Here is a 24,459-nt window from a genome sequence, read left to right on the forward strand (position 1 = left end):
GCTCCCCCACAAGTGATGGGTGGGGAGAAAGTGCCAGTGTATGAGCCAGGGCCTAGTCAAGAGACAGAAAAGCAAACTGACAAATTGAATGAAGAAAAACTTCATACAAAGAATTATTAACTAGTAAAGAGTGTTTAATTATTAAACTTGTAAAAAGAGGCTGTTAGGATTACTGCTATAATAAACTGGACTTTACAGTGTGCAGCTACTATTTCTGGGAGACTATGCAAGGAAGGAATTAAGGAACTGAGACTCTCCCCACTCAAGATAGAGGTCTGATTTTCTTGGAAAGAATTTGCTTAATGCCTGCTGGATGATAAATATGCTGGGGGAGAGAGGGAGGAGGGCTGCGGGCCTGAGCTAGGCCATCCTTTGGGGGTGAGTGGCCTGGAATTGGGAGAGCTGGTTCAGGAATCCAGGCCTCCTGCATGTCCCTCACAAACATGGTATAAACATCAAAGAAGCTCACAGGAACCTGACGAAAGACCATTTCTCTCCTGTGTCTTGTGCTCTCCCTCCTGTGCCTTCTATTAACAGCCAGAGGGAAAAAGAAATGTTGACCAAGTACAGGTGTAGTATCACAAAGCAGAACAAAGAAATGTTATTTGGAGCTGAGACATACTACAATGATTGCTGGCACAGCCAATAAGATAGAATTAGAAAAGCATTTTTGGAGGGAAGTTAGGGTGTGTAGGTCCGATGTAGTGAGTGGACTTAAAAATTAATTTCTTCATACAGCAGGGTAAAGTTCATCTCTAAAACAGCTTGAGTCAACCAAAAGATTTAGAAACATCTTGACTGAGTTAGTCTATCATATGTTTAGTCTTTGAATTTTTTTGATAAAGTACTTGACTTGAACATAAACTATCAGGTACTTGTTACCTGGTAATAAAGCAGTGCAAGGAGATTTTATTCAAAGTCGCTTTGAAGTAATGTATAGTAAACAAAAAAAATTGAATACTAGTCTCAAAAAATCACAAGATTTACAAGATTCATTTTCCTATGAGAGCTAAAATCAACATTTTATCAAGCATTTGCTCAATATCAGGAATTATATGGATCAGTTCACATTATTCACACTAAGTGTGAAGTAAGCTTTTTTGTTGTTTCTGTTTCCAGCTGTGTGCCTTGGACTAATAACTGAGTTTCTATAGGCCGTGAGAAAAAGGGCAACAAAGTACCTACTTTATGAGATTACTTATTCAACACTTTTGGTGTGCAGGCTCCATTCTGAGTGCTTTGACATATATATTAAATACTTTTAATTTTGCCCCTAATTCTTCAACTTAGGTAATATTATTGGTCTCACTTACTGATGAGGTAACCAAGGCATGGAGAAGATAAATGACTTACGCCGGTTTATTCAGTGGGAATTTAATTTTTTTTATTAGACTTATTGAGATAAAATTCATGTACTTTCACTTTAGTCAAAGTATACAAGCTCAATTTTTTTTTTAAGATTTATTTATTTACATACAGAAGTAGGGTACAAGCCAGAGGTGCAGAGGCAGTGAAATGATTCATCAGAGACAGTGGGGAGCAGAACAGGCAGATCTGCAAAGTACACTGCTGAGGGGAGCAGAGGGCGAGACAGGAGAGGTCTGTTGTGCCATGTGGGTCACCTCTGGGACTGGGGATCGAACTTGCACTAAAGTGGTTGTGGCTCACTTGCAGTGCTGTGGCCTTACCTATTGCGCCACCAAGGAGGACCCTTAATGTTGTGTTTTTTTAGTACATTTAGTTATATATTGCCATAGTCAGTTTTGAACATTCTTATTACTCCAGAATAAAACTGGATATCTCTTAGTTGTTGCTTCTCAAACTTCCCATTTCCCCTGCTCCATTCTCTCTAAATATTTGTCTTTTCTGGATAATTCAAATAAATGGAATTATAAATATATGGTTGTTGGATATTTACTTTTTACACTTTGCATAATATTTTCAAAATTCACCCATTTTGGATACAGCATGTTTTAATTTTGATCCGTCTGTTGAACTTTTGGGTTGTTTTTAGTTTTTGCTTATGACTAATGCTGGTAAGAGGAATCCTGTATAAGTTTTTGTATTAAGCTATGTTTTCATTTCTCATAGAACTTAGGTGTGGTATTGCTAGATCACGTAATAACTACATGCTCAAGAGCTTGAGAACCTGCCACACTATTTTCCATATGGCCTGTAGTATTTTATATTCCCATCAGCAGTGTAAAAATTCCTTTTTGCCATGTTCTTGCCAACTTTTGTTATACTGTCTTTTACTTTACAGCCACTCTAATGGGTGTGAAGTGGTATTGGTTTTGATTTGCATTTTCCTGGTATTCTTAGACTACTCATTAGACAAATGGATATTGACGTTTGAGAGGTTCACTAACTTGTTTGGACTACACAGATAGTGAGGGTTGTGTTGAAATTCAGACTTTGGTGATTTCACTCTAAACTGCAGCCCTCCCACTTTGGTAGCTTTTATCTTTTTTTTTTTTTATTTTGCACAATAATTTATTGTCTTTGTGCTGAACTTGGGAGTTAATAATTTTGCATTTACAGGGAAACAATATACCAATAGTAATTTGATTACTACTGTAATCAATAGTAATAGTAATCAATAGTAATAGTAACTTGGCTTCTGGAAAACTTTGATTTGAAATTAAGAGGTTCTAGATCTTGGCTTTCTATATGTGATGAATGACTTGGTATTGAGAGTGGTGTTGGTTCTCTTGGAAGATAATCAACTGCTCCCAAGTCTCTCAGCTCTTGACTAGACTCTTCACAATGTTCATAAAAGAAAAACTCTTTGTGGCTTTGTCTATTCTATTGGTCTTCTTCCCGTCTGGTGAGAGGTCAAATTCTTTCTAGCAGAAACCTATCCGACTTATGAGGATCTCCAGGTTTGGGCTTCCATGTCTCCTTCCTGACAAAATCCTGCCCTTACCCATGTTAAGCATGTTTTAGTCACTATTATGGATGAGTGTTATTCTTTTTTAAAAAAAAATATTTATTTATGCATGCAGAACCAGGGTGCAGGCCAGAGGTGCAGGGATGATGAGAGGATTCACCAGAGACAGAGTGGGGAGCAGAACAGGCAGATCGATGAAGTACACTGCTAAGGGGAGCAGCAGGAGGGTCAGGAGAGGTCCGCCGCACCATGTGGTCACCTCTGGGGCAGGCGGGAATCGAACTCATGTGGAAGTGGCTCTAGCTTCTTAGTGCTGTGCTTTAACCCTCTGCACCACCAGGGAGGGCCTATTCTTTAAATGAACAAGAATCTATGTGTTTCATCTCTCTCTCTCTCTTTTTTAATTCTTTAGACAAGGAAGTGCTATCATATATCTGTCTTATTGATTCTTTTGTTCTTGAACATTTTTATTAAAAAGTTTTTAGATTCCTAACTCTTATATCTATAGAAGATGTTTCATAACTGGTTATTTTTCACTTATTTTTTCACTATCTTATTATTTTATTGAGAAATAACACACCTAACACAAACCTCTTTTATTTTTAAACACCTACTTTCTCCTCTGTGACACAGAGCCTATATGAGCACTTTCACAGGTCCTCCCTGAGGCAGTGGGGCCAGGATTTGGTAGCTGGTGCTGGGAGGAAAACTCTGGGATTGTGCCAGCAGCGGCTGTCACTCAATGGGACAGAGGCTGTTCTATGACCTCTTATTCATTATGCCTTTTCTCCTGCTGCTTTAACCTTAGGCAAACAAACAAACAGAGAACAGAGCCTAAACCTGGATATAATACTTTAAGTAAAATGGGATTGACTTTCCATTTCAATAAGTTTATTTTTACATGTCTCTGTAATGTTGTTGCATTTGGTTCAATTTATGGTACAAAATGAATGAATCACAATTATTTTTCTCATATCCATCAGTTTTAGTTTTCTTTTTTAATGATGACAGCAATAATATTTCCTTGTATTTAGGTACTATGCTAGGTGCTTTATAGATAATGCCTCATAAACCATCTCACTAATGTAACAGGTAAGCAGACATTCCTTCCATTTCACTAGTGAAGAATGTAAGACTTAGAGAAATTGTGTAACAGTTAATAGCATGATTATGCTGAAATCTGGTCTTTTAAACTCACAAATCCAATGCTTTTCATCATGCATCTAAAGAACTTGACTTTAGCTTTAATGAATTTTATCTTCTTGGGAGAAAATATTTTTTGAGAATTAGAGCTATGATAAATTTAGATATTATTTAATTTTTAAGTTTATAATGTTTTGAAATAGAGATACATTAACATAGTTCAAAATTATAAAATGATATGCAGTGGAAAATCTCTTCATCATAATTCTAATTGTCTAGTTCCCAGGCTCTCAAGTGGAAAATGATGATTAGTGGTTATTAATGTCTAATGTGTTTGTCTAGATGGTTTTTCTTACCATATACAAGCAAACACAAATGACTCCTCCCTCATGTCTTAAAAAATATTTGGTAGGTTTCCAGGCACATTATCTGTATCTTGTATATCATGTGGGCAATATTTTTAAGTAAAAACGATCTACTTCATTGTTTTTACAGTGACAAATAAATGATATCTCCCTTCTTAAGCATTTACTCGAAGTAATTGAACATATTATGTCTTCACAAAAACTTCTGCTTGACACTCATAGCATTATTCATAATAGCCAAAAAATAAAATTAGTCTTAATGCCTATTACTTGATGAACAGATACTCAAGATATATCCATGTAGTGGAATACTATTTGATCTTGAAAAGAAATGAAGTATTGATACAAGATACAACATGGATGAAACTTGAATGTGCTAAGTGAAAAAATTCAGTCACAAACACTACATGTTACATGATTCCTATTACATGAAATGGCCAGAATAGTAGACTGAGGGTTGAATGAGGAATAACTGTAAGACGGTATGAGGTTTCCCATTGGGGTGATAAAAATGTTCTAAAATGAGTAGTGATGATGGTTTCAAGCTATGAATTTCTAAAATCCACCAAGTTATAAACTTTGAAAGGATGGATTTTATGGTATGTGAATTGTATTTCAATAAATTGTTATTAAAAGATTTATGCAGTTTAACTTTTATTCTCATCCTTTGTCATCCATTATTAGTCAGTCTTCAATAACAGGATAGTTATAGTCAAGATTTCTAATTAGTCTCATCACATTTTGAATGACTTGAATCAATTTATTAGCTGGTAATATATAGTGGTTCTCTAATATCTGTGTCATCTCAAGAAGTCATTTTGGCACAAAGCTCACCTGGCAGGGTTTTGTCCACTCTATCCCTGACTTCACTTCTTTGTTTCCGTGAAGTCATTAATCAAGGTTACTTAAACATCACTTCTTCTTTGGATATCATTTCAATGTAAAGCGTCAGGCTACTTCCTATTGCAGAAGGGATTTATAATTATTAATAAATTCCTAGGCTCTCACTGAACCAGTTCTGTTCCTATAAAAATACAGTCTGTTTCAAAAATGAATTGTCCTTAGTCCAAGTCTGCCATCTGCCCAGGGCTGCCTCTTACCAGGACCTGGAACTGAGCAAACAGAGTGTTTTTCTATCTTCCCTTTCATTTGTAAATACTTCTTCCTGATAATGGCTTTCTCCAAACTATTGACTTGGGAGGTTGTATATTGATCCGTTTTTTTTCTCTTAGCTAGAAGAGATGGTAAATCTCAGTCGTGATAAAATTCTAGAGTTCCAACTAACAGCTACTCTTTCCTCTCTCCCACTGTTAAATCATGTGTGTGCAGAGTGATTTGGGGTAAGAACTGAAAACTTTGTATTCATTCTGTTTAATTGATTTCTTAGACATTGAAATACAGTAAAGCAAATGAATGTCAAAAATTTGTCAAATATGTTTCTCTTACAGATTCCTACCTTTTTGTGTTTATTTTTTCAGCTCTCCTACAACTTTGCATTCCCTATAACCAGCATGTATGGTTCAGTATTTACAACCTGGAGGATCTTTGAAGTCATGAGAGAAGGTTCTGCAGCAAGTGACTGGCTGGCTTCAGTGGAGTCGTTGCTCCCCATTACTACAGAGATCCCTGTGCATGTTTTTCTCCTGCTGGCTCACCTCCTTGTTGAAGATAAAGGACAAAATCTTCAGCAGATACTGAAGGTCACTACAAAATTAGCCCAAGCAGATTCCTCTCAGGTAAGGAGGAGAATAATAGAGCAGTAATTGGGGTGAAATTTAATTATTCATAGGGTACATTGTCTTTTTTTTCCAAAGTTTAAATTATTTTTTTTCCTGTTTTTATCTTCCCAATGTGTTCTTTTATTTTCATTACTCTAAATTGATGTATGCTTAATGTTGCAAATGTTTCTTTAATGAAAGTATGCTTTGCAAAGGAGTCTGCTTGTGATGCTATTCTGGTATTTTGGATTTTGGTGGAATTGCTAATTTGTAATTCTTTTGTTAGTTTTTGAAGTTTATTTCATTTCATGCATATCCCTTAGTTCTAATATTGATCTCTTAAGGTGGATACAGATTAAGTAATTCAGGATAAAGGTGCTTATAAATAGGCATTAAACTCATTTCAACCTCTTGCAGTTTGATCCTATCTTCGTTCAATCATGTAATAAATTAAAAAACATCGGTCCTTGTTATATAAGGTAATATTCAGTATACTGGTATGTGATGATAAACAATTATTCTTCCTATCTGCTCAGAAATTAGAGGTTAATGAGATAACAGTCATTAAAAACAGTGCCTCCTCCCCCTTTTAAACGAACCATATATTTCACATAGTAATGTGTAATAAGATGAATCTCTAGAATTCTTTTTCTGTGAAGGTGTTTCCTAACCAACTAGGTTTTTTTTTTATCTTTTGTTTTTTAGTATCCGTGCTTGTGTTTCTTGTCATGCATGATGAAGAGAAAGTTCTCTTTATAGAAAACTGTGTTCCTTTGGAAAGGAATTTGGTGGTGAAAATGAGAGAAATGTTTCTTTAAGTTATGATGTATCTGAAATTCCCTTTTGTTTCTAGCCTTCTTTTTTGGTTAGTAAACAACTTTGAAAAAGTTTGACCTCTGACTGGATATCTCCTACTCAGATTCTACTAGAGAATCTAAAATACTCAAAGTGTCTTTATCTTATGGTATATAGGTAATTGAATCATTTTGACTTCTGACTTCATTTTCCCCTTCATCTTCTGTAATAGTCTGACTGACTTCTCTCCAATGTTTTCCTTCAGGGTATTGACACCTTGTGGGATAGTCTCTTTAGAATATTTAATGTACAAATAATGCCTGGAGATAAAGAAGTCATTTGGTAGTTTACCTGATCTATGCATTCCTCTAGGGTAAAACATATATTCCGTCAATATATTTATATTTATACTATGGAAATGCATTTGATCTTTGACATTACAGGCTGATACCACTGGTTACAAGCAACAGAAACCTACTTTGTCTTAGGCATTTTTATTAGTTCTAAAGTTTAGAATAACCATGGCCTATGTTGCTTATTTACTGTACAGTTCTTCTTTTCTCTGTGAATTGGCTGAAAATCTAAAACCTTGTAACTTATATTCACAATTCAAAAAGAAGAGAGTTGTAGAAATACTGGAGTTGATGTTGCTTGGGTCATATGCCCATACTAAGTTAACCACAATGTCAGGTTAATGGGGCACTTTAATTAGCCATTCTAGGTAGAAAGGAGGTTGGTGAAGTGTCAGCACCTTGAAATTCTATATGTCACCAGGACCATGAGAAATGAAGATGGAATGATTCCCTAGTGGAAAAATAGTTTTCTGGCAGTAAAAGAAGGAGTTTGTTAACTAAGCAAAAGAAAAAAAAAATGTAGAGTTGAACTTCTCATTTACTGTTTTGGGATATGGAATGCTATATGTGAATTTAAGATGTGCTAAAATATTATCCCCCTCTTGGTTCTCAGACAGCCAAGTAGCTGTCTAAGCTTGGGGTGCCCTAAGTTCTTGGTAGGAGCCTCCAGGCACCTGTTATCTTATTTACCCAAGTTTTCTTATGAATATCATTTTCCATGTATACCTTGAAATGAAAAAAGTAGGAGATCACCATACTGGCCATGCAGATTCACTTTCTTACTTAATAAATATTTATTAAGAGACAGTGCTATAAATTAAAGTTAGTTTGGTACACTTATGTTGATTATTTCTTGGATGGTTTTGAAAGAAATGTGAAAAAATACCCAGTGTAATTGTGGTATTAAAATGAATGGTGGTTTGAAATAGTGAAAGATAGCTATTCAATTCTTTTAGCAGCAAAGGCAATATTATATAAAAACTTAGAAGTGAAGTCATTTAAGTTTTTTTGAAAAGGATAATAAAAGTGTCTTAGTAGTAGGGGGGTAGTGATATTTTTCCTAACTTCCCTTATGAAGTGATCAGATCGTAACTTCTCATTTCAATGACCTTTAGTAAAAGGTGAAAGCCAAAATGAGAATGAATATTTTGCAAAAGCAAGATTTCTAATTGTACGTGATGCTTGAAGTAGTTTCAGCTGAAATGAGTTAGTGCTAGACTCTATTACTGGTGGAGCGTTTCTTTTTCATTAAGTTGTCAAGACCACATGTAATGTATTCACATTTTTTTGTCTATTTTCACCTAATAGAAAGAAGTTAGATTATTTGTAAGCAATTATTGGTTAGAATTCATGGTGGGCTTGAGAGTAAAGAAAAATCTTAGTCTGCTAATAATCAGAAGCTAAATAAATAAGTAATAAGAGAAGGAACTTTGAGACTGTCACACACCGGTTTGGGTGGCTACTTTCACCTACTGCTGACCTGCAGTGGGCCTATCTAAGTAATATGTTTGTGTGATTTATTGTAAGAATCCTACTGTAAGATACAGAGAAAGAAAATAGCTGAGAATTTCAAAGAGATATTCTATATATGAAGTGTGTTTTGGTATTGTTGTTTTTATGAGTTCTAAGGTATTAATGAAAATTATTATGTGATGGTACTAATTAATGGTGAAATAAATTGTCACTTAGTAATGTTACATATGTGTTAATAATGGTAAGAAAATTTGCTTTTTAAAAAATTTAGTTGTTACTTCTTACTTGTATAGTTTAATAGATTTCCTTTCCCCACTGAGTTTTCAGCCCAAGCCTGTCCCCTAGTTCCCTTGTGGCTTGCATTTTCTATTAGGTTTAATACATTTAAGACCAGGGAAGACTATGAAACTAAGAAGGAACTTGCCTTGTGGGTACCATTTTAGAGTTAAATGGATACAGATGATGATGTTAAAATAACTACGTAATTACATAAAGCCACAGCAATAAATCAACACTTGAAAAAATAGTAAGAAATTATATTTCTATCTCTAGAAGTACTGTCAACAGTTCCTAGCAATCCTCATAGTTTTCTACACAGTCATCATATGACTTAATTTGCAGATGATGAAGCCCAGGTCAGGCAGTGCTCAGGAAAAGTTAAAGTTAAATGTCTTTTACATTCCTGGAGAGAATGTGTTCAAGTGTTCTGGGGAGAGATCCAAGAATGAACATCGTGTGTGAATTCCCGTGGAAGTCTTGGAAGTTTTAAACACAGTTAGTTCAGAGAGAGGTTTGCATATCATAGTCTGTGCTTATAATAAATGGGAGTGCCATCTATTTCCTTAGTGTTTTTTTTTTTTTTCTGGCATAGTAGTTGATTCATGTGTCTCTTGGCTATGTTTATATAACAGTTCCTGCCTTTCTGATACCGTGAGTAATGTTATTTTCCCACATTTTGATGTAAATCATATTCAGCTGCCTTCAGAGAGCTCTGAATGACAATTGAAGCACATGATTTCATGGCTCAAGTATAGTAATGTCCATTTGGTTTTCTTCATTTCTCCTTAGAGCCATTTCCTGCCTCTGTGACTTGTGTAGGACCTGGTATAAAGTCAGTGGTAGGGAATGTTAAACATAGGTTGTCTGCAGAGTTAATTAAGGAGTAACACGGCCCTCAGGCTTAAATGGGGACATTTTCAAAGTTTTAATGACTGACTTTTTAATGGACAATATCAAATCTTGTTTTGAATCCTTTACCAATGGTTACCAACCTGTATAGCTTGTTGTGGACAGTTTGGAAATGTCTGAGACTGATATAACCTCCTTAAGGAGAGGTTAATAATTTTTCATCAGCAAATGTTGATTGACTGCCTATGTCCCCAGCTCACTTGTTAGGAATCATATCTGGCTCTGTGTGTCTCTAATACACACATAATTTAAGTTGATAACACTAGTTCTCTACCACTTTCCTCAACCCATTCATTGTACAAGATTTTATCTTGCTTCGAAGACTCAACTATAAAACTTTCCTTCCCTGTTAGATTTTATGTTTAGTTATTGCCAAATCCGATCTCGGTTTTTTGTAATTATCCTCCCAGCTTTTCTTCTGGAAACTTCAGGTATACTGCTATATGCCTGGGATTCTCCTCACCAGTTCTCCACAATGTTTCTCTGGCTGCTGGCTCCTTGTGAAGAAACCTGTTAAAACCTTGTCTAATGTGTCAAATTAGCTTTAATATATTAACAACTAATTATTATAACAGGTAAATAATTATTTAATATATTGATTATGTAATAATTATGATACATTTATTTAATCTGCTAGCTCTATTACTCTCTCTCTCTATTGGTATAGAAATATCTCCATCTGAAGCATTAAACCACAGGGGCTAATAGAGATATTGTAGGAGGCTATTTTTCATTTAGCTGTATGATTCTTCAAAAACTTTATAGCAGTTATTAGATACTTACTATAATGTTTTTTAAATACATATATATGGGGTGGCCATCTGACAAAGATTATATTCTTTTTTGGAAATCAAGACTACATGTTGGTGTTTTGAAAAACTGAGAGCATTTTCTACCTTTTTTCTACTTCATTTGTTAAGAGTTATGGCAAGATATAAATACTTGGACATCTGAACTGATTAGTAATTTTTAGATATACCTAGGTGGTTTTAAATAAGATTTTAGGATAGCTCAGTGTCTCAACTTCAGTGATCTAAATACTATGTGTAAGGTATACTAATTTCTTTCTGAATGGTTTTAAAATGAAATAAGTCAAAGAGGAAACATTTATAAGCTTCAGCTTTGAGATAACCACAAATTCCTTTGTTAAAATCTGCTTCCATTGAGCACGACTGTCCAGAACCATCCTTGCCTTGGTGACTGGGTGCAAATGTGCTGCCATTTGCTTAGAGATACATTCATGTGATCAGTCCCTCTGCGGGGGTGGGGTTGTGTGTGTCCTGCTGACCTACTTTGAACCTGACCCTCCTTAGGACTTGGAGAGTTTGCAGTTGCAGGTGTTTTAAGCCGGTTCACTATTAAAGGCAACTAACAGGTCAGTAAGTAGAAGCAAAGCCAAGAGTGGCTCCCTCTGTGTTGGACTTCAGCTTATTTTGAAAGGATAATTTATTGTGTATTAGTGTCAAAAGAAAACATGACTTACCAGTTGGAAGAAATAAAAGTGGATACATTCTTCTAAGAGCTAAAATAAAAACAAAACAACTTGCCCCCATCGATGAACTTAACAATCGAGTTTTTAAAACCTTTGATGCTTGCCTGCTTCCGCTTGTTTAGAAGTGGCACAAAGGTGTGCTTTTTGGTTTTGCTTGTTTTCATTTTATTTTGTTTTTACTTAACATTTTGCATCTCTATTTCTTTTATTTTAACATTTTAATAAGTCTAGCTAAGGCCCCGGCTTAATGATGAGAATCGCAATCTTTGGTAATGTTATTTTACCCTTCCAAGCACATTTCTTCCCCCCATTTGTAAAAGTGTACATTTGTGAGCCATTTGAAATCATTATGTGTCTAGGTTCATGGTCCACGACTTTCTGGTCTTTGAAAAGTCATACGTTATCAAATAGTGAAAAGTTGACTTTCCGGGCAGAATCCTGTGACAGTGCCACTCCAGGTCATAAGCCATATTTTAACATAGGAAATGAATAAGAAATGTGTGAAATGTAATGGTCTGTAAGTTACTGCTGTGAGAAAAGGAGAAAATATATTCTATAAAAGAGGTTGCACAAAGAGTCTTTGGACACGTTGCTCTCTATTCTATTGTCACCGAGTTCTATGAATTGCTACCCCCTGAAGTCAGTCTGCTTCCTGTGTTCTTCACACCAGCAAAAAGAAATCAGAATGTACAGTACTTTTAATAAAGAGCTTTCCAGATAAGAAGTGCTGTACTACTAGCCTCTCGTAACCATAGAATCGATTATGCCTAAAGCAAAATTGGGATGAGTCTGTCAGCATGAAGCAATTAGACAAAGAGAAGCACAGACCAAAATACAAGGTCAAGTGTCTGTTCCATCCCCTGGCACTATGTTTATTCTTTACAGAGTAAAGAATAAACTTCACATAGTAGAATAAAATGTTTTTAACTGGTATTTGATCTTTTTTATGTTTTTCAGTTGTTTGCATAAAGCTTAGAATTTTGTATCAACTTTTTGTCTTTCCTGGGTGTAAATATTGGGCTGAGTTATTTCTGAGGAATCCTCAGGTTACAAATTGCTTAAAATTCTCAGTGCAAAAATTGTGACTTTCATTTAAGCCCTATATCGTTATCACACTCACTAGCTTTCTAATATACTAAAACAAGAGCCCATTGTTATGTTCTGAATGCTGAGTATCAGAAATGATGAGGGTGGAGTGCAGTGAGGTAGGGTTCCCACTGCATTTAGAACAGTGAAATCTGTCTCCTCTCAGCTGACTGTCAGGTAGCAGTAGCCGTGTCTTCTGATTAAAACTATCTTAAGTGTGTTGATGGGATGGGCTTGTAGTGCTGGTGAAGAACTCTGAGGGGAATCAGTAGATTTTGTGATAAATTTGAATTTTGTAACAGGTATGAGGAATTCTGATCAAGGAGAAGACATACTGAGGATGGCCTACCATTCCCAGGATGAAATTTTTATTACTTAGTGTGTGAAAAGGGAAGAGAAAATGGAATATTTGGCCCCTGCCTGTTACATCTTGGTCAGACACCCTAATGTGAATCTGACAATTGAGATGCTTTACCCTTCATTATTCAGCTCCACGATAGTCAGCTTTTTAAGCCAGAGTCTTATGTAAGGAAACATATCTGTACATCTACAGAAGCAGACCATGCCAGCTCTCTACAACCAACTTGGCCTTGATTCATACATACAAATGGATAATCAAAGCACCACAGATTTGAGAAAATTTAACAGCATGACTAACCGGAGCATCTGTTTCCAGAAGAAAGAGAACTCAGGGAGCAGAAGATGAGAAAGAAGACATTTGATAACAGATGATTAGTGATTTGTATTCAATAACGTTTCAGAGTAGAGCAGGAAAATTGAAAAAGTTAAGAAACCAATGGATGCTCAGAATTACAATTCTAATATTTTCTATAGGAATTCCAGTTAGAGGAAACAGAGAAAATGAAGTCCAGAAATGTTGACAGTAAACTATTTTCTGAGCTGAAAAAGACACAAGAGTACAGATTGCTAAGACCCTTTGAAAGCCAAGCAGCAAAAGTGAGAATAGATCAATATCTAAATCTGTCCCCCAGAACATGAAGGATATTAGAGAAAGTAAGAAGACATTGCAGAGAATAGTGGGAAAAGAAAAACTTACAATTAGATTCACACTACTTGTAGCATTTATTTGCAGCAAATTGGTACTGGAATACACTGGAGTATTTTCTTCTAGTTTCATAGGGAAAACCACTTTGATGCTGGTATGTTCCTCCCTGTTATTCTACCTTCAGATGGTAGAATAACGAGTGATGGTAATAAAGCCCTTTTCAGCAATATAAGAATTCAAGAATTTCTTCGTACTCGTTTTATGGGGAAAAAAATTCCCCATACAACTAAGCTCTAGCTAAGTGAAACTATCCAAGAGAGCATAGAAAAGAAATGTTGACTAGTGATCAAAATATCCAGTAGATCTTACGACAAATTTGTGATAATTATTTATATAAAACCTAAGTCCAGGCTTGATAGCATGGACATGGTGGGGGTAGATAGAAGGAATGCTATATGTGAAGAATAAGGACATGTTAAGGGTACAATTTTGTTTGGAAACTGAGTGATTCTTGATGTAGTAAAAAAAAAGTTTAAATATGTGTTTAAAAGCTTACTAGTAACAATTAGTGATTTTTAATTTTCAAGTAGCATAATAAGATGAAAATATAAAAAAAACTTTAAAAGGATATTAAATAGTAATATAAAATAAGATGATAGGAATATTTGTAAATATACCAGATATCAAAATTACTTGAAATAAATAAAACTCCATTATCAAAAGATAGGCGTATATAGGACTAAGAACTACAACTGTGTGCGTTTCTAAAAGACAAGCCTTTAGATAAATGCCAGAAACTGAAATTTAAATGTTGAAAATATAAAATTTAGGATCATAGAAATTTCATTTAGAAATAGTTTCTTTGAAGTTAAGATTAAGTTTGTTTGGTGTCAGTTTTACTGTTTTTTAGGAGGTTCTAACCACTGTTAATTCAAGAAAAAGAAAAGTTATATTATGTATCATAAAGGAAAATTCAGAAATTGGAGATTACAAGAGAACTTACTGAAAAGCTGTCAGTTTAGTATAATTGTCAGATGTAAGATCAGTGCATGAAACCAATTTATTTTCTTTACAAATACATGGAGTTAGAAAACATTGGTAGTATATGGAAGAAATATAATTTATAAATAATATAAAAGCTATAGTTTGAAATACGAGAAAAGTGTAGTAACCATTTGATATACTTCATAAAACTTCCCTAAAGCCCATTAAGGTTTCTGATACAATTCTTTTATTTAGATGTGGAAGTTATGTTATAGATATTTATATAAGTATAAATATCAAATGTGTTAAGGTTTAGTAATCTTATGATTCAAAGACACTTAGTTTTTTCCTCATAAATTACCATTAGTGTATAGCTTCTGATACATTATCATAAGTTCACTGCAAATAGGTGTTTGAATAATCAATTTCTCATGTAGTGCTGCAAATCTTAAATTTCTAAGTGTCATATTTTCAGTTGATCACATTCTAAGCTCTGTTGAATAAGCCAAGTACATATCTTTTGATAACCTTGACATAAATTGTTTTACTATTAATTTCTATTGCTAAATATGTTGAAGTGTTTTGAAGTGTAATCTGCTCATTTAGATGCTGTACTGTCTAAGTAATAGACAGTAAATATTTACATGTTTGTCACATACTAGTGACTGTTATATTTACTTTATTTGATTATACCAGTTCATCAAACACAAACAACTCTTTGTGGTTGGTACCACTGCTTTTTAAGAACTGAGGCATGAAGCTTGATTAACTTTGCCAAAGTCACAAATCTAGTAATTGCTGAAGTCTGAATTTGAACCCAGCAGGTACTGTATCTCTATAACTTTTAAATCATCTAAAAAGGTTTTTTGAAAGAGGTTTACTAGCTTTACATTATTTAGATTTGCTCAATTGTAGAGATAATTAAATGACAGCATTTGCTTCAAATTTGGCTAGATCTTAAATCTTGGTGATATAAAAATATATTTTTTGAGGCCATACTGTTTTACAACATACTGGTTTACAACTCTGTATGGCCTAGAGGTGTAGGATCACAACTTTCAAGTAATCTTACCACACACACCATCAAGGGTTACGTTTGCTTTTGCTTATGCTAGCTTCTAATAACCCTTCTATAAATAGGGACAGTCACAGTTAGGATCATAGAAGATGTATGATCCTATACCTCTGTATCATACACCATATTATAAACCACTGTTGCCGCAAAAAGTATTATAAGGAAAAAAATCAGAAAGCTAAAACCTATAATTGGCTTGTTGGCAAAAAACTTCCATGTATGTTTTTCGTTTATTTTGAAAAATGCCTAATAAAACATTGAGAAAATTACACCTTGATTATTAAGCCTTTTCAATCAAAAATTGAAAAGGCTTGGTAGATACGAAGTAAATTTAGGATCTTCAAGGTCATGAACAATTGTTCAGTAAAAAACTGGAGAATTTCTTTGGGACATACAATTTTTTCAGAACTTAGGGTATAGAGACTTTTGACCACTTTTGGTTTGGGTTGTCTTATTGTTGAGTTGTATGAATTTCTTACATATTTTGGATGTTTACATCTTTTTGGATATATGATATGCAAGTATCTCTTCCCAGTCAGTAGGCTGTCTTTCATTGTTGTGGTGGTTTTTTTTCCTGTCCAAAAGTTTTATAGTTTGATGTAGACCCATTTGTTTATTTATTACTCCTTGTTTCCCTTGCCATTGGAGTCTAGTGCCTAATGGAGTCACTCAAGCTTGTAAACCACAACAAAAATAACTCTTAGACACTAAGAATGAAATTGTGTTTACCAGAAGAGATGGGGAAGTGGGTTGGGAAGAATGAGTAAAGGGATCATTTTGATAGTAGTGAATGGTATTGAACTTTGATGTTGGGTATGGTATGGTGCATACATTTATTCAGGTGTGAAACTATGCTTCATTGTAAATCAAAATAATGATAAAAAATGATTCCTAAAAGTTACATGAAGGAGAAAACAAAGAGTTGGGAACTATATAATCAGACTATCTTGTGATAAATGCTATGCTTCAGGAAAGCACAGGATGTTGTAGGAGTCTAGACAGGATAGCTAAGTCATCATTGAAAGGCTGCATAGAATAGGTGATTCATTAACTAAGTCTTGCTGGACAAATACTAGTTAATCAAGAACATTTTTGAAATGAGTTGGAAGAAGCCTACTGGCTGTTTCTATCATATATGACAAGCTTTTATCTACACACACATATATTTATATGATCCTGTTTGAGTACAAAGAGTTGGTCAGAGGAATAAATAAATGCCTGGAGTTCTATTTCGTGCATCCTTCCATAGCAGTAATTTTCTAACATTTCTAATTTAATTTTCTTGTTTTGGAGTGAAGGAAGGCCACTGGCACTTGATCACTGTGGTAGCCATGACCCAATAGCCATAGTTGAGACCATAGCTGTGCTTTAGTAGATTTGGTGGGAAGGTCTATAGTAGCTCTATTAGAAGTCTCAAAATTTCTCCATCCCTTGTTTGTTCCACATGCTGGACTTCTACCTCACCAGTGACAGTTTTGAGCTTTTCATGATGGATAATGTAATAGATTCTTGGGCATGTTTTCAAAACAGTTTATGTAATGAAATTTGGCATTCTGAAGTTACTTTATTTCAAATGGTCAGACTTAGTTACGAACTCAGTGGAGCCAGACAAGCAGTTAAGTAACTTGGGATGAGTTCTATGTGTGCGTTGACTGAAATTTTGAAGACCATGTATCCTTTTATCCCAGCTTATTAGTATTCTTGTGGTAATAGAGCATATCTGCATTTAAAATAATTTGAATATTTTTCTCTATCTAAGAAAGTGAGCATATGAAAGTATATGTAACCCTAATTTATCATATCACAGTCAAATAGTGCTAAAAATGAGATGAATAAAGACAAATTAGCATTTTGAAGTGCCCTATGGTTATCTTGTATGTAAACTGTTCTCAAAGGAAATTTTCAGTAGATTACAATTAGATTTAGAATTCATAAAAGGATTTCCTCAAGGCAAAGCATGTTTTACTTGTTCTTGCCTTCTAATGACCTTGGACAGTTCTGGGCTTTTGATACATGTTTTCTTGCCTGATTGAATTAATGCACAATTATGTAGGATATATGTATCTGCCATCCAGAAACCATTAAACGCTTTCCTAGTATTGTCATGTGTGATCCAAACTACAAAGTGGAGCATCATGGAGTTCAATGACAAGATTTAGGTTATGCTAGATTACAGTAAAATCTTATTAGATGAAATCCTATTAATTAGGGTTTGGGGTAATTTGATATAGACCAAATTAAAGCATAGGCTGATGTTGAAGCTACTGTTTTTAGACAGTTTGGGTTTGCTCATTTGCATTTGTACAATGAATGTGCCAATTTACAATGATCAAATTATCTATTCATTAAGATATATCAGTAGAGACTAGTACTTGGCAACACTTGACTAATTAGTTTGTTACTGTATATATGTGAAAGTACTAAAATTTTATTTCTTTAACATTTCCTCTCTAATCTAGCCTTGCCTACTTTCATTATTTGTAGTACTCTGAATTATTATTAGTGATTATTATACTGATGATATTTTTCTCTACTTACATCTTTTTAGTGTCAAATTGTATTTGGTTTTTTTTTTTTTAAAGATTTATTTATTTGTACATATAACTGGGGTACAGGCCAGAGGCTCAGGGGCGGTGAGAGGCTTCACCAGAGACAGAGCGGGGAGCAGAACAGGCAGATCGACGAAGTACACTGCTGAGGGGAGCAGCGGGCGGCTCAGGAGAGGTCTGCCTCGCCACGTGGTCTCCTCCGGGGCAGGCGGGATTTGAACTCATGCGGAAGTGGCTTTAGCTTCTCAGTGCAGTGCTTTAACCCGCTGCGCCACCAGGGAGGGCCTGTATTTGGTTTTTAATGGTGCAACTTGATCTCCATTAAGTGGAATTATCATCCAATTTAAAATATTAGATTAGATTCTGTTTTATTTATCAAGTATTTTCAAGTCACTGACTTTGTCATTCAGTATGTGTTTATTGCACACTCCCTATCTGGCAGGTTCTGGTAATTAAGGTGAAAGGATTTAGTCTTTGTTTTCAGTAACCATGGAATATAGTTTACAGAGGCATAGAGAATGCTGTTCTGTGCAAGATGGAGGTTTATAAGTGTCCCCAGAGCATACGTGGTGAGGGCCGCAAGTTTCACTCATGCAAGTGAAAGGGAAGGTATTTTAGCCAGGATGATCATGTGAATATATGCAAAAAAACACAAATGTGCAGCAGTTCTTGTGAAGTAACAAGACTGCAAGTAGTACTGAACTTAGATTATAAACTGTATATTAAACCAAGTTATTTAGTGTGAGGGAGCTTGATCTTGATGTGGATATTGGGCAAGTATTTGGAAGCAAAGTCCTAAAGAGGAGTCTAATAGTCAGGCAGGAGAGGAGAACTTTCTAAAGTATTGGGCAGTCAGATATCAAGGACATAAACTTACATAAAAGCATGTTAGACATTTTCCTGGAGATACCAGAAGGAATTCTGAGACTGAACACCTGGTAAAACTTGGATGTCTGAGTACTACTACAATTTTTAACCATTTCTCTTTGAAGGGCTAGGAGTTAGATAATTAGAAGATAGGTAAAGAAGAGAGGGAGGGTTTTTGGAAAGAGTTGCTGAAGTGTTAGATTCTACAAGTGCCAGCCCACTGCTTAGCTCAAACCAAATGTCAGGGATTTCAGTGGGACCCTATCTCCTCCCATCCACCTTAATATATGTCCTTTGCAACCAGAGTGGGAAGATGTATATGGTAGAGTGGTAAGCGGCCAACAATTCTAAAAAGGAATGATGGGTTGACTAGCTGTCATGATAGTGGAAGCAGAAAAGACAGTTGTACAATGTAGTGATTGATTTACATGCCAAGAATTGTCCAAAGATGTGTTAGTGTTTCCTTTGTAAAAATGTGGAGAGCACAGGCAAGAAACACTTCTCACTCATCTCATAGAGCAGTATACGGGCCTTGGCTGAAAGAAACAGAATACCTTCCTTGTGGCTGTAGAACAAGCGAACCAGAAGTGAGCAGCTCACCTGCATCAAAAGTTTATAAAGAGAACGTAATCTTGCAGGATTGGGGTGCTTGCTGTGGAATTGTAGGAAAATCCCTCTGGGGCACGGGAGCTGTAAAGACATTCCTAACCCTGTAGCAGAGAAGTGCTGACTCTGATCCTCAGAGGAGCTTGCCCAGATTCAGAGATGGAGGGAGGAAATCAAGCCTATCAGCATCAATTAAAGGTAGGAAGGTTAAGGGAGCCCCTGAGACTTCCTCCAACTGTCACTATAGCCCTTCACTATAGAGATTCCAGATTTAATCTTCCTAATCTCATCAGCAGGGCAGTAAGAAATGTGTAGATGTTCTTAGGTTTAGGCTTCTGTGGGCATTGAATGATGCTGAACCATTTATTGTAGTAGAAATTGCCAGATGGTTGGTTCATTTCACACCTTTTCCTTTGGTTTTCACTTTTAAATTTCTCGTGCTTGCTGAGATTTCCAAATGGAGGTCTCAAAATTGACTTTAAAGCCTTTCTCGGTAATGTCATACCGTCTTTATAATTAATGGTGCATTGCTGAAATGTTGTGAAGCATAAAAGTAATTGCAATAACCAGTTACACCCATTCTGTCCCTTTTCGTGTCTCCCCCCCCCCCTCCTTTGAGACATCAGTGGAATTTCACTTAACCCATGTAGAAACAAGTAGTCTTATATACATTCCTGTGGCCTGGTGAGAATTCTTGGTATACCTGTTTTAAAGTGCTCACTGAGCATTTGATGAGTTCTTAGTTATTGTTTGAAGCCAGAGAGAGTTTAGTCAATGGTCTGCAAAATTGCTGAAGGAAGTGCACACATTTTTTTTTTTTTAAAAACAGTAGAAACATGAAGACCCATGCATGCATATATTAGGTGGTCTTAAATCAAATCCTTGCTGAAGCTGCAGTGACACATGCTGTTCATGAAAGACTTAATACAGTCCTTCTAATCGGATGAATTGTCTTGTTGTGCAAAAACTGTTATTATACTGTGTGTGAAACCAACCATGCTGCAGGGGGAAAAATTAAATCGCCTGTCTGAGAGGTCACTTGTGAATAGTAACACAAGATCTATGACCGTTATTAGAGGCTCTGGAGGACATTCACCCTTTTATGGTCTTTCAACTGCTGGAATGAAATATTTTAGTGTTAAATGACACCCATCTGGGACATCCTCCTAAAGATTCATTCTTTGCTATTTGTATGTTTACAAAATAAGGGAGGGAACCCAGAGAAAACATCACATTGTTTCTTTATTAAAATTTTTACTTACTTTGAATTGACCTTGATAATTGCTTTAAAATATTCCTCATTACACCATTTTAAATCTGGTGTTAGTAGGAACACACTGTCTTTTGTAACATGTCATGCACATTCTATAATCGTTTCTGTAGGGAAATTCATGGAGACTCAGAGACCAGGGTATATGTGGTTTATGCTGAAGTCTGGATTAAGTACTTTAAAATACATTGCCTGAAAAGTCTCTCTGCTTATTGTTTATAAGGAGAATTGTGTGAGTACATATTTTAGTTTTGCATGGCAACTATGTTGGGTGGTAAATATTTTTAAGAAATATTTTCAGAAGTGAATGAATAGCTATTGATCTGAGGCAAATACCTATACCACAGTTATTAAATTGGGAACCAGAGGTCTTTTTCAATGTATTACATTCATTATAGACTGTCAATCCATTTGTTACAGTTTATTATCACTCTGGAGTTTTCTGCCTTTTGCTGTTTGTTACAAGATTGAGATTAATTTTTTGTGGGGGTAAGGAAGAAGTAAGAATACCTACTGATGGCATTATAAATAATTTAGGTATATTTTTGTTAATATAAAAGGCAAATAAGTGACCTTTTCCTGTTCCCATTTGATTTTGGCAGCATTTTTTCTTCTAATGCTTCCTTATTTTATTGCCCCAGTGATATGGAATTATGTGTTATGTGGATAGACATGTAAATTCTTTTGGGTTTCTTACTGCCTGCTTTTCTTGCAGGTATTTTGATGGGTTCATTAAAACACATCTGTTGAAATGGGGGGTTGGGAAGAGAAAGGAACAGAGGAGAGGAGAATCCATTGTCAGTAGAAATAACACATAGATGTTTGAGCTTCACCTGGAAATAAAAATAAATTTGTAAAATGGGAGATGGAAGCCCTTTGTCAGGTTGCTAATGAGAGGCTTGACCTAGCTGCTGCCTGTGCAGCATCTTTGGGGATGATGAGAGATGCAAAATGCACTGTTGCTAGGCAACTCTCTTGGCTGCCTTTGGAGCAGGTTCATATGTGCTAAGAGCTAATGAATCCTCATGTCTGCACTTCGAAACTGTTCAAAAGCCAATGAAGACATTCCCAGACATTTAGCATTTACAAGTACCCGAACCATTCTTGCCATGTCATTTACCCATTAAAAATTAAGTTGACCATTTAGTGTGTATTAGCAATGCTTTAGTTTCTCAAGGTAGGCCAAGATGTGAACACTGATAAATATGTTTTTTAAAAATGAGCTCAATAAGGATGACTTAGTCCCAATTAATGCTAGTTAAATTCTATATGCATATTCTTTACGAAGGCTTATTTAAATTTCAATGCCCCTTTTTTCCCCAAAAGTGGTAAGTTATGGGAACTTATCTCTTTAAACTGCTTAGAAAGTTTTAAAATACACTGTCTTCATGCTTATTGAGCTCAGGGCCATTATTCTGAAGATGATAGGAATATGGAGTCCTAGAACTGACTGTACAAGTGACCTGTTTAAAACTTCCTCCTTAACTCCCACCCAAAAATCTTCATGGTGGCCAAAAGACAAACCTCCCAACATGAATTGAAGCCTGGTAAGGAGCATTCCTGGGCCAGGTAAAGTATCTAAGTACTTGTAAGACACCATCTAACCTCTAAGAATACCTAACTCTTAGAGCTGTTAGAAGGATTACAAGATCCTACACATGAAAAATACTGTAAAATGCCAGAGGATTGCTGGCGTTTACAGAGAATTTCAAGGAGTTACCTAAATTCAGTGAGAATTCTATTTTACTATGTTATTAGCTATTAGTGAGTGTTGTTAACATTTTGGTAGGATATGGGATAATTGTAGTGGATTTTATTTTTATTTGGATTTCATCTATACCATTTACATTTTGGTTGTATTGTGATTTCTGTTGTCACAACACTTAGTACATTACTAAATGAGAGAAGGCACTCACTAAATATTTATTACTTAATGTTATGCAAACCTATATAGATAAAGTTGAACTGTTTCATATCCTGTGATATTATAAAATACTGTGTTATAAATTCTACTTATGTGCATAATTTCTTATCTCTGAAATGAGTCCAATACAGGAATCTACTTCATTACATTCATCACAAGGATTAAATGAGCCCATTCAGACTATAGTCCCTGTTTTCATTTATAGTCCCCATTTCATGATTATTTCTTGCTGCCTTATATTCCAGGAGCAGTACTAGGCTAGATAGCAAGATGGGCATGTTTTTTGTCCAGTAAGATGTCATACTTTCTTCCTCAGCTACATATAAAAAGACATTAAATGTTTTCTGTATATGCCTCTGTATATGTGTATTTTAAACTACACTTAGATGCATAAGGGATTAGGAAATAGTTCTATCTAGTAGAAATATTTTCATTTAGTAGAAATATGATATGAACCACATATATAGGTTTGTATTTTTTGGTAGCCATGTTTAAAAAAAGTCAAATAGGTGAAATTAAAATGTATATTTTAAATACATTTTAAATGTATATTTTATTTAAGTCATCAACATTTCTGAAAATGTTCAATACATAATCAGTGTAAATTATTAATGAATAATTTAATCTTTGTACTAAAGCCTCTAAATGTAGTCATTATTTTACTCTTATAGCACATTTCAGTTCATATTAGCCACATTTTATTTTATATATAAAATAATGATGATTCAGGTGGCTAAGATTAACCTAGAAATCTACAAGGGAAAAGTTATAATTATTTTGTTGTATATATTTCTGGCTCTTCCAAATTTCCTTCCTAAGCCTAAGCCTAACTCTTACATGCTCTCGTGGTAATATCTAAACCTTTGATAATGTGACTGGTAGAAAAAAAGTTAAAAGCCAATGTCCAGTAAGTATAATGTATACATTTTTCCCTTTAAATTATATACAGAAATTATATACAGTTTCTGCTACTGTCCTTTGTGATATAGTTTGTAGCAGATTAGGAAGGAGTGTGAACACACTAACAATGATATTTGACTTTATCTCATTCTAGTCTGACATTCCCTCTTTTTTCCATTCTTGGTGGTGCTGACCTTAATTTCTCTTATTTTTGAGGTATTCTTCAAATTCTGATGTTGTCTTAGCGGCAATTTCTTCTGCACAAATAAACTTTGATTACACAAATTGTCCTTTTTGCTAAACCCAGTTCTCTTTCTCCCTGAGGAGCCTCCAGCTGCATCTCCATTATAAAACTAGAATAAGATAGCTCAAGCAATATATATTTCACATATCTAATCATTCTACCCCCATTCCTTGACTTCAAATACTGTCTAAGTAAAGTGTATTCTACTGTTGAGAGGGTGAGAGTTTGGGCCTGTGTGGGCCCTCAGGCCTCCCTCCTCCCTGGAGAATTTCCAACTGTAGCAGAAATGAAGATGGGACTTCTACAGAATAAAGTTTTTAGCACAATATCCCTGAGGTTTCTCTCCTTCTTTGGTAGTGTCTGTAATTCCAGTGATTATAATGGATTGACTACCATCAGAAGTGTGTAGATTGAGGCTGATAGGCCAGGAGTGAGGACAGTTGCAGCTCAATGGGCTGAGTGTGGGGCATGGAGGAACTGAGGAAGGAGGGCTCCGTTCTCAATTTTGACAGTCCTTGAGACTACATGATA

At 35.2% G+C, this 24,459-nt stretch overlaps 1 protein-coding gene across 1 annotated transcript in view; it reads left to right on the forward strand.

Moving 5' to 3' along the window:
• FOCAD (focadhesin) overlaps positions 1-24,459 on the forward strand; it is a 240,939-nt gene that overhangs the window by 80,147 nt on the left and 136,333 nt on the right. Inside the window, exon 11 of the mRNA XM_004677690.2 lies at positions 5,877-6,134. Within this exon, the coding sequence (XP_004677747.1) occupies positions 5,877-6,134 (258 nt within the window). The remainder of the gene's footprint in view (positions 1-5,876; positions 6,135-24,459) is intronic.

This window comes from Condylura cristata, unplaced genomic scaffold (genome assembly GCF_000260355.1).
Source record: "Condylura cristata isolate star-nosed mole 26May11 unplaced genomic scaffold, ConCri1.0 scaffold00006, whole genome shotgun sequence".
Classification (NCBI taxonomy): domain Eukaryota; kingdom Metazoa; phylum Chordata; class Mammalia; order Eulipotyphla; family Talpidae; genus Condylura; species Condylura cristata.